Here is a 14,615-nt window from a genome sequence, read left to right as displayed (position 1 = left end):
GAAAGTAACATTTTAATTTAGCCTTATACGCTCTTCATATGAATCCTCATCTACCTCCAGGAACATTCCTGGGGAATTTTATTGGTTAGTGTTGGAAACAGGACAGGCTAACAAATACCGTTTAATAACACCACAGAAAAAGGTTAGCTAAACAGTTAATCACGGCGGTTAGCGGTGTGAGTGTGCGTCTGAGAGTGCGTCCTACATTGAGAAGCGTTCCTTAAAAAAGTGATGACAAGAGCCACCCACATGCTCGTACGCTGCAGTAATTATAATAGTACATCTCGTATGTTTGTGATTGCGTATCCAGAGCCTATAAATCACAGTGTAATCACAATAATAGGTGCTTTATATAAACCGATTTGTGGCTTCAGGTTTAGTGGTCAAGTTATTTTTGTATCACACCACAAAGCCATTGTTATTGCTTATTTAAATGACTGTGTATTAATATAGTTTCTGATTGAAATCAAAGATGACAACAAACAAGACGAGGCAGAAATTCCCCCACCTCCTCAAAATCGACGTGGTGTTCTTGTTTTGACGAAGTGAAAAACCACACTAGACGGTAACACGCTGAAACACACACAGGCTCCGTTATACACCGGCTGGCATATCTCCTCAGGAAATATTTTGAAAAATACAGAGTTCACATGTGCTGACTAAACAATCGTGTTCCTGAATGCTGAAATTAAAAGTAAATAACCAAACCCATATATATAATAGACTGAGGGGAGAGGGGAGGAGAAGGGGGGGACACGGTGACTCAGGCTTGACTTACTGTAACTCCACTCTGCTTCGGGTGATAACCTCATTCACCCTGAATATGACTTATTCCAAGTATCAGAGGGAGTTTCGGTAGGTCGCAAGATGTGAAAAGGTGAGTTCACTGTCATGTCATTCCAGTGGAAATAATATGCTTTATTTAAAACAATAAATAAAACAGAAAAAAATAAACTAAAAGAAAAAAAAATGCTGTTTGCAAAACATAAAAAAAAATTAAGTAAAGTAAAACAAAAGGTAGTCCGTCAAACTTTGATGTGAGCACTTCAAAATGAGCCCTGAATGGAAAAAATCACTTTTAGTTTTGTTATGAATAGAAATACAGATTCCACCTCTTCATAAAGGTCTTCGTGTTGTTTTGCTGCTCCAGAAATGACATAGCGCTCTCCTGTATTATGTCAGTGCTAGTGAGTGGGTCACCGAAATCAAATGTCGGCTCTTTTGCTGCAGTTTGGGGGGAAAACAGTTGATAAGCAGCGATGCGTCCGACTCTGCCCAAAATTTGGTATCGGGTATCGGCAAGTACGACAGTCTGTGTACCGATCCACCACAATTTATTAACCCAGAAAAAAATCAACTTGTTTAAACCTGAAGTAGGCAAGATTGGAGCAAATATGATTAAAATATGAATCTATATTATGTTACGATAATGCCTATTTCTCACCTCAAATGTTTTCAGAATCATCTTGTAGTGCACGGTTTAGCTGTAAAATGAGAACGTTTGTGATGCGGCCGCCATTGTAAAACGCCAAGTTCTGGTCACAGCCAATAAGAACGCTCTCTCAATGAAATGACCTGTGATTGGTCAAAGTCTCCCGTCACGGGCTGGATTTTTTTAAAGCCAGAAAACAGAGCCATGAGGAGGTGCAGAAGTCTAGTTTTCTCTCAGAACACTTGAATTACAATATGCTGAAAGGTTATTATGGAATTTTTGCCCAATTATGCCAACGATATTCTGCCTACTGCAGCTTTAACCTGAAATCAATTCTTCTTCGTTGCTCCAAAACAGTAGCCTTCACTGTGCCGTCGCCCTGGATGTATCATGGTTGCCACCGGCAACTACCGTTTTAGAGCAGCGAAGAAGAACTGATTGCAGGTAGTTTGTCACGTGACAAATGAGTAATCATATCATACATGGTCAGTAGTAAACACCTGTTAAATATTAATAATAATAACTATTTTTTTATCACGCTGGTATTGGTATCGGAATCTGTATCGGGAAGGAAAATATGTTATCAGAACATCTCTAATTGTAGTGGAGTTGAAGTATTAAGTAGGATCAAATTTAAATACTCAAGTAAAGTACAAGTACCTCAAAATTGTATTTAAATACAGTGCCATTTTTGACAAGTTGATTGATGCTTTGTGTGTCTCTTCTGACTTTGACAGGGGGCACTGTTGGGATACTATAAAGAGAAAGAAAGCATAGAAAGATCACACATTATGGTGCTGTTGCTGATCTAAAAGGTATTTCCGTCGCCTTGGCGATATTATATAGAGCAGCTGTTATTTATATAGGTCCCACACCTGCCCTGCTGACTCCCACCATCAGTAAACAATGATTTACTTTACACACACTCAGGGAAACAGACTGTGTTTGTTTTCTCATGACAATGGTGCAGGTCACCAGAGCCTTTTCCAAGAAAAGGAATGACTGTAGTTTGGTATTTCGCCTCCACTTCCTCTCCACTCGTCTCCTTCTCTTCTCTGTAGTAGCAGGCAGCGAAGACATGGGTTGGCATGCCGCTGCAGCTTACTCACCGGCTGCGTCCGTGTTTTTGGGAAGGCTTTGTAATTGGAGGCGAGTCGTTATCTTTAGCCAGAGCCGAGCGGAGCGCGGCTCAGGCCCGGGCTAGACATTAACTCATACTTTCACTCTAACTCGAGCAGGAAATATAATGTCATCCACTCTGTCATGAACACAATCGCTCAGCACTCTCTGTAAACTATCACAGGGGAGCGCCGGTTCAAGGCTCAAGGATATTGATGTTTCTCTGTGCTCTAGGAAGAAGAAGAAGAAAAAAAAAAAATCTATATAGCGTGTGTATCACATCGACACATATGTGTAATTATTTTACATGGCGCGGGCACCGAGGCAATGGATTAGAAAGACAGTGTGTGAGAGGAGAAGCTTGAACTGTGTGTCTGCTAAATTTATCATGAGGCCTTTGGGAGCGTTGAAATGAGAACAGTGGCCTATTACTGCTAAGAAGGTGTTTTATTGAGAATACGCCGACATGCCACCCCAGGGAGAGTGCCGGGGGAGAAGAGTGCGGCTGCAGCCTAAACCACTTTGTGCATGTGTGCGTGCGTGCAGTTGTAAGCACATGCCTGCATGTCACTTGTCTTTTTTTTTTTTTTTTGCTGTCTTGAGGGTGTCAGATAGAAAATAAAAGCGCCTTTTCTTCCCACTTAATTATTCACTATGATATGTATTGGAATTGTCACTTTTGACACTTGAGGTGTCCCAGTCAATAATTTATATAGGTCAGGCCAGCTTAGCAGAGCTCATTGTTAGTTATTAGCAGATGAGAGCAGTGGCTTGTTATGCAGCCGCTCTGTTTATTTTACCAGTGTGTTTGCGGACTGGAACGCGTCCCGTGAACATTCCTTCATCCTTGGCCAAGGGGTTTATAGCTGTTGATATGAGCTGTGTTTTAGAGCTCTGTTATTCAGCTCTGTGTTTATTGTCATGATAATTAACAAAGTGAGGTGTTAATCTCGCCTCACGCCTTTCCTCTAATTCTTTGTTAAGTGGGTTGCACAAGTTAGTGAACCTGCTTTTTTATTGTTAAAGAAATAAAAATCTTTATGTGCTGTAGAATGGAAACGTACTTCTAGTTGGATTTAGAGATCTGTTCAGTTAGATGGTTAAAATATATATAAATGTTGTTAGTAGCCTGCTTTCTCTCTCTCTCTCTCTCTCCTGGTGAGTTCAGCAGGATCTCCAGTAGGTGGCAGGGTCCTGTTTCCTTCTCCTGCCTGTTCCCCTCACTGAGTGCACACGGGTGTTAAAGAGTGTGATGATATTATGACAGCTAATTGCTCTCATTGGGGATGGAGTTGGATGGATTGCCTGGTTCTGTAGCTGGTGTAATGTTAGCTATTAATGTAAGTGGTTTTAGCTTCGTCTGAGGCCAAATTGTAGGATAAGTGTTTAAAAACTGGAAAAAAAAAAAAGAAAAAAAAGTTTATGCTGCTGTGGTTGATTTTATGAACTTGTCTTCTGCAACTAGTTGCGTGCTACGGTGCAAGTTTACACATTAAGGGAGGAAACACAAAGAAAAAACAAACTCGTAAATACATTAAAATAAAAATACAGCTTGGGAAATTTAAAAGAAAGAAAGAAAAAAAGTACAAAGAGTCTGAGTTTGTTTGTGCATTTGTTGTTTTCGGCTTGTGAAATGAGTTGTGTCTTTGTTCCGGCGCTGTAAACAGTTGTGTTTAAGCAGAACAATAAAGCGGCTGATAGCGGGGGCCAGTTTTTCTTTCTTTCCGCTGGATAGCTGTGTTTACTTATCTGTTGTTTAATTAAAGGGCCTCTTTTCTTTAGGCTCCCATTGTTTCAATAGCACGGCCGGAGTCCCGGCAGGGGTCAAAGGGTTAACAGCCGTCAACTGTGTCTTTTTTTTTTTCCTTTTTTGAAAAGGGGCCCCCACACAAAGGCACGGGTTCACCTGCAGCCCAGCCCGAGGCTCCCTATTGTGTGGCCCCATTTGAATTGATTATGTTTAGAGGGCTGGTTGTGATTGGTGGAGAAGGGCGTGGTTGATTGGATAGTTTTGTATCTTGTCAGCCAGGGAGCAACCTTGCGCGTGCAATCTGTCTGTATCCCGAGGAAGGTTGGAGACTCCACAGCACAACAGCGCTTGTTCTCAGCCTCCCTGCCTCCCGGTCCGTGTGTCTCTACCTCTCTCTCTCTTTGTAGCTCTCTCTCTCTCACTCTCACACACACTCTCTCTCTCTCTCTCCTTCCCTCGCCGCTCTGCTCTCCGCTCTGCTTCACTCCACACCGCGTGGCCCAGCACTCTGTTTACCCTGCCAGCTAAATGGAGTTTGTCAGGTTTGTCAATATGATTGATTTCTGTGATTTTTGCCTGCTTTCTTGTGTAAAAAAAAAGAATTTGACAATTTAATTTGACCAGGGAAAAGGAGAAAAAGGAAGGCTTCATTGTCTGTCTTATTGTTGATGTTGTATCATTGTAATTGGTTAATTCTGTCATGCAGTTTGTATGGGAGAAGCAGCAGTTATCCAGGGGTTTACTTTGCCGTAGAGACAGTTTACAGTTTCTCGTCCCTGACAGGGGAAGCACAGAAAGCAGGTGTCATGTACATGTACAAGACTATGTGGATGAGCTGCTTCTGTTTATCTGTGTGCTGTGCTGCTTTCTTTTGGAGCATTTCACTTCTGGCAACAGTTTGTTTAGCCGTGCTTGTTTGTCAGTTACAGTACTAGATGCCTGACCATTTACAGACAGTTTCCGTGTGCCATTTTACGCTGTTTGTTTAGTTTTGTTTACTTTGCTGATAGTGAGCTTAAACCAGTCGAGCAGGATCCGGTACCGTACTCTATGCTGTCTGAAATATGGAAAGTTTTAGGAAAAACAGGACGCAGGTTTGCCTTCCTCTTTTACATTGTTGTTTTTCTCAGAAAATTATTATTATTATTGCTGTATTTTCTTTTTAGAATATGTCTAAGGTAAGGCATGTGGAATAGGCAGGAAGTCTTTTATTGTGTTGTTCCACATTGCTGTATTGTGTTTTGTGATGATTTGCTCCTCTGGGTTAATGAGTTGCTGGTCAGACTCTGCTTGCTCTCAGGCTATGGCCTGGACTAATCCTCACTCTCCTCATGGTGTCACAGTGAATTAAGACAGGCTGGCGAAGCTCTATATTTGACACCGTCACCACAAAACCACGTTGGAGACACGCTGTCACTCCAAATGTCATCGCTCGCGTCTTCCTGAAAAGTTTTTGAGTGTGTGAGTGTTTTGTACGTGCCTGTGTTTATGTGTGTGTTGCAAGAAAGGAGCTGCAGAGTAGATTTAGGAGGGAAAGTTGTGGTCCTTTTTTTTTCCTGCTGTCAAGATTGAGTCAGATTTGACAGCTTTGTGGTTTTACACAAAAGACAGTTATTGACTTTCTGTTGTTTAACAACCTCAAGTATCTTTAGTACAATAATCTTGGGTGTAACTATAGAATGGACTTCACATGTGATTCATTTTTTCCACTGTTTTTTGCCTGTTTGCATTCAGTTGAAACTTTTTTTGGGTGCAATGTTTCAGCACCTTGCATCAGTGCTGAGAAAGTGGGTGCCTAAAAGAAAGAAAGAAAGAAAGGAGAGATGGAGGTGATATATCGGATGGTTGAGGAGGAAGAGGAGGAGGAGAGCGAAGCCTAAACAGGGCAGCGTGCACCGTAATGCCGTGCAGCTGTGCCGAGACTCGCAGTTTGGGAGAGCTGGAGTGCGAGCTGATTGGGTTGACAGTTTGTAATCAAAGTTGATTTATTGTTCATTAGTAGTGCATTAGCCCTTTCAGGCAGGGGCGTTATTTGTGCAGTGGCCTGTCAAGGCGAGGGGCTGCGAGCACCTGTCATTTCTAAACCATGACATAGGCAACCAGATATTAGCTGTGTACCCGGAGAGAGAGAGGGGGGCACGCAGGGGGTAGCCGCCGGAGCCTCGCGGCTCGCTGGGATATCCTTTACAGGGACGGTCTCCGCTTTGTACTGGAGCAGGCAGGCAAGACAGAGAGGAGAGGACGGGGGGAATAGTTTAGCAGTGATATAGTGAGACACCAGCTGCTCTCTGCTGTTATTTCCCCGGCTTTCCTGACTCAAACATGTTTTTACTTGAAAAAAAAGGCTTCTTCTTTTTTTTTTTAAGGGTCATTACTGCTCGGCAGTTTGTGCGTCTCTGTTTCAGATAGGAAGATTAACTCTACACTTGAGATGCCATGTGTTTCAAAGGGCTGAGATGGTAGGATAATAATGAGATTACACGCTGTGGAGTGTTTTATGGCAGAAGGTCTTTTTCACCTCTCATCTCTGTCACGACCTTTATATTTATAAAACAACAAGGTGGTATTGACATGTTGCACCTAGAATATGAGGGTGGATTATTTGGGTTGTGTGTGGACATAAACAAGTTGCAGATAATGCTTTAAACCTGCTGCTGACACTCAAAGTCTTTTCCTATATAATTGTATTAATTAGCTGTATACTTTTATATGAGTCACACAACACAACGGTGTCAAGAAGCAACACAATTTGTGGCCCTCTTGTCTGCCGTCATGGAAACAAGGATTAGCTTTTTTCGCGCTGGCGTGCAGAGAATAGAAACAATCTGCACGAGGATGTGTCAGCCATTGTCTTTTAACTACAGTTTCATTTAAAAGGGATTTTAGAGGGTGCGATCTTAATTAAATCTCAAACCGGCTCAAATAGTGCATCTGAACCGTTGCGTAACTGACCGTGCAGAGCTGGTAAACCATTAGATCTCGGGGGCCACGCAGTTCACCCCACCACAGTGATCTTGAGGCGTTTCCGGGAAAGGTGAGAACAGTGAACGGCGGTGTGTAGGATGGTAGCTGTCGCCCTGAATTTGTAAGCCAGGTTTCAGAACTCGAAAACGCCTCGTGGCTGTGAAATACGCACTTGGAGGTGTGGCTTGAAAGGTCAAAAAAGAGTGACAGGACAGTGAGTCACACGGCGGAATGTAATGAAGCACTTAGGGTTTTTGTTTGAATAATTTTTTTTTAATATTTGAAAATGCTCTTTTCTAGAAATATTTTGTGGAATCAGTGTTATTTTAATATTATTTTTATTTAATTTATTATTATTTTCATTGATTTTTTTCACATACATTTTTTGAAATACAAATTTGTAGTACTGTACTAAAACATGATGGTGATGCAGAGGATGGTGTGTGTGTGTGTGTGTGTGTGTGTGTGTTGGGGATGGAGGGGGGGTGCCCTGTGTGCTCTCCCCTCAGCAGTGGTCACCTGCAGCCTCCAGTGTGGGAAACGGCGTCCAGCTCGCAGCTCAGCTGTTATTGTTGGGGCGAGAGCTTGCTCACTTCGCCGTGCAGTTTGTTTGTTTAAACCCGACACTGGGACCAGCTCCGGCGAAGAAAACCTGTTTGTTTGTAGTCGAAAAAGTTAATTAAAATGCAATCTCAACTTTTGTTTTTACAGTTGCTCAAATGATTTGAGCCTTCCCCCCTCACACACACACACACACACACACACACACACACACTCACACCCCTACACCCCAATTCAGAATATATATAGTCTATGGAGACAAAATGTGGCTGTGATTATCCTGTTTATGTGAGCTGTAAACATTTTTAAAACAGCTTGATTGTAGATGACGAGGAGGGAATAATGGAGGTATTAACACATGTAGGGATGGGTACTTCTGTCCTGCTTTTTTACATTTTTTTTTAGGCTTACTAAAGAATCTATATTTTCTGTATTAATTTATATACCAGGATTTTATTATTATTATTATTTTTTTTAGGGGGGAAATGTTATTGGTTTGAATACACCACGTCTATTTTTTTTTTTATTTTAGAGGAGAATAAATGCTCTCCACCTCAGAGATTTCAATCAACCTGAATGGATAATGTGGAATTAGTCTTTCCAGTCTTGTCGACGACTAATTATGTTCACACATCACTTAAGTACAATAGCTCCCGTGAAATCCTCATTCCGGCTACATTTTCATGCAGGAGATCACAGTCGGGATGGGAAGTCGTTTCCTTTTGCGCCACTGCAGGCCGAGGTAAAACAACAGCATCAAACGGACCGGGCTCTGTGATTTCTCCAGGGCCTGTTATTTCTTCTTCTTTTTTTTTACTTCTCCATTCTATTTGATGCCCCAACAAAACAAGATGACCCCAGGGAGCATGAATGAAAATTTGATAATTCTCCTCTTTTTTTTTTTTTTTTCCTTCTCCTTTTTTATTTCAGCCAAGCTGCACCTTTTGCGGCCAGTGTGTGTGTCGGTCTCACTGACATTCACCTCCTTGTCCCTCATTTCTGTTCCCCTTAATTGCCTCAGAGCCGAGGAGAAAGGGGGGATATCTTCACCCCTTCTCCTTCTCACCGGGCTTTGACCTCTGACTTGTGATAGGAGGGGTAGCGTCTTCATTAACTCTGAATCGGTGGCTCTCTAACGTTTTCACATATGCGGTTTGCTTTCCCTCGTTAGACTATCATATTTTGCGCCTTTTCTCTTGAAGTTGTCTTACTGTAGGTGCCCTTTAATGCCAAACGCTTTCTATAGTGTGCGTGTTGATGAACGGTCAGAGGTGAAGCATGAAGGATATGAATGATCCCTATCTTTGACCAAAGAACTATTTTGTTTTAATAATAATTGTTTTAAATTTCTGTGCACAGTGCCAGTACTTTCTGACTCTTTATGGAAAATGTGTTCCTCATATACAGTGTGTTATGGGCTGCACATGTGCCTGTATGTGCTTGTGACAGTTAACATGCCACAGTTTAGATTTGTGCATGTGTGTGTGCGTGCGTGTGTGTGTTTGGCCAGCAGGCCCGTGCTGGTACAGTATATTGCCTCCAGTCACTCTGCAGCTGTGTGAGAATGTTCCAGGTTTTTTTGACTGTTTATGTACGGGGGAGGCACCTGGAAAGCCACCACACCTTCGCAAAATTCATAAACGTCAGCTATTTCTGGCATCCTCAGAATGTCCTCTTTTTTTTTTCGCACCCTCATATCGGCGGAGCAGATTAGAGCTGGGTGCTCAGTGGATCCCTCCAGTTATTAGCCCAGCACGAGACTATCTTTAGGTGGTGATATATATATATTTTTGTGGATCATCTGGAGTCATGATGTTATCCCAGAGATGAGGGGAGTGCACCATATGGGAGTGCTCTAAATGGCGACTGGCGTCCTGTGTTTGCGTTAAATGGGCATGATACAGCGGCCAGGGCAATATTTTTCAGTTAAAGTGCTCCCTCCCGCCCTTCCTCTCAATAGGATCCAGTCTTAGGCAGATTTTCACTCCTTCAGCACAGGATTAAATGGTAGTAGTTACATTGATCAATAGGTTAAGAAGCGTACAATCCCTCTTGCTGCTAATGACCTCAGTAGTAATGGGTAATAAAATGGGGGTCTGTAATAGCCTCTTGCTGGTGCACAAGAGGAAGCCGCTGTAGCTGTAGTTACTGTGAGCCAGACGTGTGAAACCATGATGAGATATACACCCAAGGTGTAAAGAATTAAGACGGTTAAATTGAAAGGAAATCTCAGTGTCGTTTGTAATGAAATTGGCAGCTATTGAGAGCTGAAGTGTGTAAAATCTCTGTGTTAAGTTTGCTGCACATCACAGTCTATATAATATGGCATGACAAAATGATTATACATTTTGAAAATAAGGCTAAATTTACAGCTTTTACACGGTAGTAAAAAATAGAGCATGACAAGTATGGAGTAGATTTTTTAATGCACGCAGTTAAAGCAAAGCTTCAAAAGAAAGAAAAAAGGAAGGGGGAGGGGGGCGTTATTATTTATCCTCGGTGTGCGTGGGGGGTAAATGTCATGTTTAGACGGGGACTATATATCACATCACGTATGGCGCTTGCATGTCAGCAAAGACAGGGGCTGCTCGGGTTGACCTTCAAAATAGTTCATCAAAATTAGCGATGCCCAGAAAAAAAAAAAAAAAAGGGACTTCAGTGGATAATGACTGTGAAATTAGGAAATGGGAGGCCGGGGCTATGCAAATGACAGGACAAGTCATGTGCAAAAGTCAAGATGAACTGCATATTAAGACATAATACAGGGGGGAATTAATATTGCATTTTCCTCCTCCTCGCGCTCCCCCTACTACGCCCGGCCGCTGGAGATGAGAAATGTGAAGTGTGTGTTAGTCCTGGGTGGGGCTGAGCCTCAAAGAACGCGGTGCCACGGCGGAGAGACTCTGGCACCGCTCTATAAAGTTAACGGAGAGCATCAAAGCTGGTCCGTCCTATTTGACACCGCTGCCCTTTCCTGTGCATTTTGCAGTACAAGCTGTTCATTATGGCGGCGCTTTGTTTGTGTTTTATGCTACAGTGGGGAGAGTGAATGAGGCGATATGCATGCAGGGGGCGTGTGTCGAGAAAAGCCCCTTCGTTACCGGACGGGATTCTAAACAGCGAAATTACATTCAGAAAATGCATGAAAAATTCAAAGGGGGTGTCATTAGCTATAAGGCGGGCCACACAATTTGGGTAACCTTGGCGGAGACGGACCGTCACTGACAAGACTCTCCGCTCTATCAGCTGCTGACATCAGCCTGAGAGATACAAAGCACATTTTAACACACACACTTATGCACATACATTACTAATGTATACCACGTACACAAAAGGAGCGATCGCCACAACATGTTAACAACGCAGCACTATCAGGCACATCTTAGCTTGCTGTTTGTCATCCGAACGTCAAGGAAAGGAGCTTTTAATGGTATTGCACATCATAGCGGTGAGTGGCAGCATCCAGACACACTCCGAGTCCCCTACGCCGCCGGAGCAATTAAGGCACCCTGACAACTGTGGGGGCTCATCCAGTGTCACAACAAATCACTTGTTTTGAGGAGTCATGCACTCACACCTTTCTGCTGGGAGTTAGTTAGGAGGCCCGCGCGTTCTTCACCGTGGCTCCTCCTCCAGGCACTCTGCATCTTCACAATAATAGATCGCTGTTGACAGCGTCTCTAATGAAATGTTCTCACATGACATGTCTCGTGTGCGATGAGCGAACCGCAGCGTTTTTTTTGGAGGCAATCTTTCACGTCCTCAGGTACGGCACGTTGTGTAAACGACGAGCTCTCAGCAGATGCGGATCATATCCGATGGTGTTGAGGGGATGTGTGTGTGTGTGAGAGGGGAAGGTCGGAGGATGGAGGTCGGGGTGGATGCACCGGCCCCCTTTACTCCACAGGCATGATCCACGCCTGGCTGTCTAGTGTCCTTTAACCCGCCTCAGTCTGGTGTGGTGTCATAACGGTTAGAGGGGTTGAAATGTGTGTGTTTGTTGGAGGGTGTGTTGCAGCTTGTAACACATCAAGATGACACTTGAGATGAATTTTTAGAATCCTGTCAGAAGCAAAGGGGCCATTTTATATACTGTATATGTTACATGATTTATATGTACCTTTGTTGAGCTGCATTTATCCTTTGGCAAGTCATCAGCCTTCACTTTTTTCCATCAGTTTGTCTAAAGAATGCTTCCAGGGGTGGGAATCACCAGAGGCCCCACAATACGATCTTATTGCGATTTTAAACATTTTAGTATATCGCGATATGTTGCGATTTATTACCTTTTTTCAACTGCAAATAATGCAGTTTGTCAACATCTGTTTTGTCTAATAAGATACGGTTCTCACTCTGTTCATCTCACAGTTTTCATTCACATATCTTGAGGTCAGAGGTCATTGGACCCCTTTGACAATAGCCATGCCGGTTTTTCCTCGCCCAAATTTTGCGTAACTTCGGAGAGTTATTTAGCATTCTTCCCGACAAGCTAACATGACATGGTTGGTACCAATCGATTCAATTGATTAGAATAGTTAATCGCAAATTAATCATTTTCAACAGGCAACAACAGCTGTCAGTGTGTCAGTGTGCTGACTTGACTATGACTTGCCCCCAAACTGCATGTGATTATCATAAAGTGGGCATGTCTGTAAAGGGGAGACTCGTGGGTACCCAGAGAACCCATTTACATTCACATATCTTGAGGTCAGAGGTTAAGGAACCCCTTTGAAAATGGCCATGCCAGTTTTTCCTCGCCTGTTTGGAGCATTATTTATCCTCCTTTTGGTTGGTACCAATGGATCCTTTAGGTTTTGTGGTTTCATATGATACCAGTGTCTTCACTCTAACTTTAAAACTGAGCCCGCTACAACCTAAAAATGTTGCGTTAATGCGTTAAAGAAATTAGTGGCGTTAAAACAAATTTGCATTAAAGCGTTATTATCCTGTTAACTTTGACAGCCATAGTATCAATACAATATTGCCATGTAAAATATTGCGATACTATGCTGTATCGATTTATTCCCCCATCCCTTAATGGTTTGCTTTTTGTTTCCTGCATTATTTCTCTACCGTATTAGTGGACCTTTTTTTGACATCTGTCTTCTCTTTTTGTGTGTCCGTGCAGGTTCCAGTTTCAGTTGCTATGATGACACCTCAAGTGATAACTCCACAGCAGATGCAGCAAATCCTTCAGCAGCAGGTCCTGAGCCCTCAGCAGCTCCAGGTTCTCCTCCAGCAGCAGCAGGCCCTCATGTTACAGCAGGTAATGTACTTCTGACATTCACCTCATGAATCTTTTTATCTGGAAAAAGAAATCTTCTTACAGAGATAAATTCACTTTGAGCTTTCCGAGCCTCAAAGACAAACATTCCTCAAAGTATTGAAAAATCCGACTGACAGACTTTCACTCACATGTCACCTTCTCGTCTCTTCTGCAGCAGCAACTCCAAGAGTTCTACAAGAAGCAGCAGGAACAGCTCCACCTCCAGCTTTTACAGCAGCAGCAGCAGCATGCAGGCAGCAAGCAGAGCAAAGAGGTAGGCTGACATCACTCCAACCGCCTGCCATTACCAAACCCGTTGGCCAGACGGAGCATGGAAGGCATGTGTGCTCCCTCCCTCAACCCCATCTGCTTCCAGACTGTGGTTAAAGTAGAGAGGAGAGGGGTGGGTGGGGGGGAATCAAGTGCACTCATGCTTCTGATTAGCATGTCAGACTTGCTGGATAAATGGTAACAACCGACTGATACTGTGCTAAGAATACAGCGTCTTGTTTTCTCTCCGCGTTAAATGTGTGATATTTTATAGAAGCCCATTGTTTAAGATTTTCAAGTAAACAAGTGTCCTGTGCAACAAAGAGATGACCGCTCCTGTGAGCCTCGTGTTAGGACATAATGAAAGGCAGAAAGGCAGGAACAGGGAGCATATAAATCTGAGAGGCTTTTTCTCGGTAATTAACATGGAAATGGCAGAGGAAGAGAAGGCATGTAATTGTGAGATATCAGTGCAGAGAGCGCTCCCAGCTTTGTTGCCTGTGTTGAGTTTTTTTTTTTTTTTTTCTTCCTCTCCATCTTTCGCTCCCTCCAGTACAGCGGGGCTCGCTCATAGGCAGCAGCTTAATGCGTGTTAATGACTGGAGGATACAGGCATCACTGTGGACAAAAGCAAATTATTATTGTGCGGTCAGAAGAAGTTCAAAGACGATCTGGGAATTTCTTCCCCTTGTCCCCGTTGAGTTCCATGTTTGGGGAGCGGAGGAAGAAAATTAAGCCCGATGTTAAGAAGCGAGAGACACACACATCCACGCGTCTTCACGCACACACACACACACGTCCGCGTCCTGTCGAAGCTCCCAACTTCAAAGTCGTAGCTCCCTAATTAATGAACTGCGGGCTTCAGTTTGGACAAGTTGTGGCGTGATGCTCCCATAAATCAACATGACAGCAGAGCTCCTCGGCCTCAGATAGGGCCTGTCACCAAGTCGCATCTGATGTAAACACTGGAGGAGCAAGGGGAGGGGAAGAGGGGGGGGCAAGGAGGTGCAATTGATCAGTTGAATGGAGCATGAGAATAAAAGAAGAAACAACTTTTGAAGCATATTATGTATGATCACAGGAAATGGATGCAGCCTCGAGAGGCTCTCCCCCTCTCCGCTGATGTTTTCTTTCTCTCCCCATCGCTCTTTTTTTTTTCTTTTTTTTTCAGTCGCATTTCTCGCAGCCATCAAAAGATAGAATAAGAATTATGCAGCGACTCCCCTGTGGCTGCCAGACAATAACCCCCTGTT

General features: G+C 43.2%; 1 protein-coding gene across 11 annotated transcripts in view; it reads left to right on the top strand.

Moving 5' to 3' along the window:
* The window catches only part of foxp1b (forkhead box P1b), a 196,606-nt gene that overhangs the window by 139,094 nt on the left and 42,897 nt on the right, over positions 1-14,615 (top strand). For 7 of the 11 annotated variants that reach the window (XM_037766652.1, XM_037766659.1, XM_037766689.1 and 4 more), the window contains 2 exons: positions 12,955-13,092; positions 13,268-13,366. In XM_037766652.1, coding sequence (XP_037622580.1) covers positions 12,955-13,092; positions 13,268-13,366 — 237 coding nt within the window. Of the gene's footprint in view, positions 1-4,693; positions 4,844-12,954; positions 13,093-13,267; positions 13,367-14,615 lie in introns of those variants that run through there. The other 4 variants (XM_037766725.1, XM_037766674.1, XM_037766666.1 and 1 more) reach the window with 2 other exon arrangements.

The sequence above is a fragment of the Sebastes umbrosus genome, chromosome 1, assembly GCF_015220745.1.
Source record: "Sebastes umbrosus isolate fSebUmb1 chromosome 1, fSebUmb1.pri, whole genome shotgun sequence".
NCBI classification, from domain to species: Eukaryota; Metazoa; Chordata; class Actinopteri; order Perciformes; family Sebastidae; genus Sebastes; species Sebastes umbrosus.
Note: the sequence above shows the minus strand (reverse complement) of the source record. Positions and strands in the feature narration are given on the sequence as shown.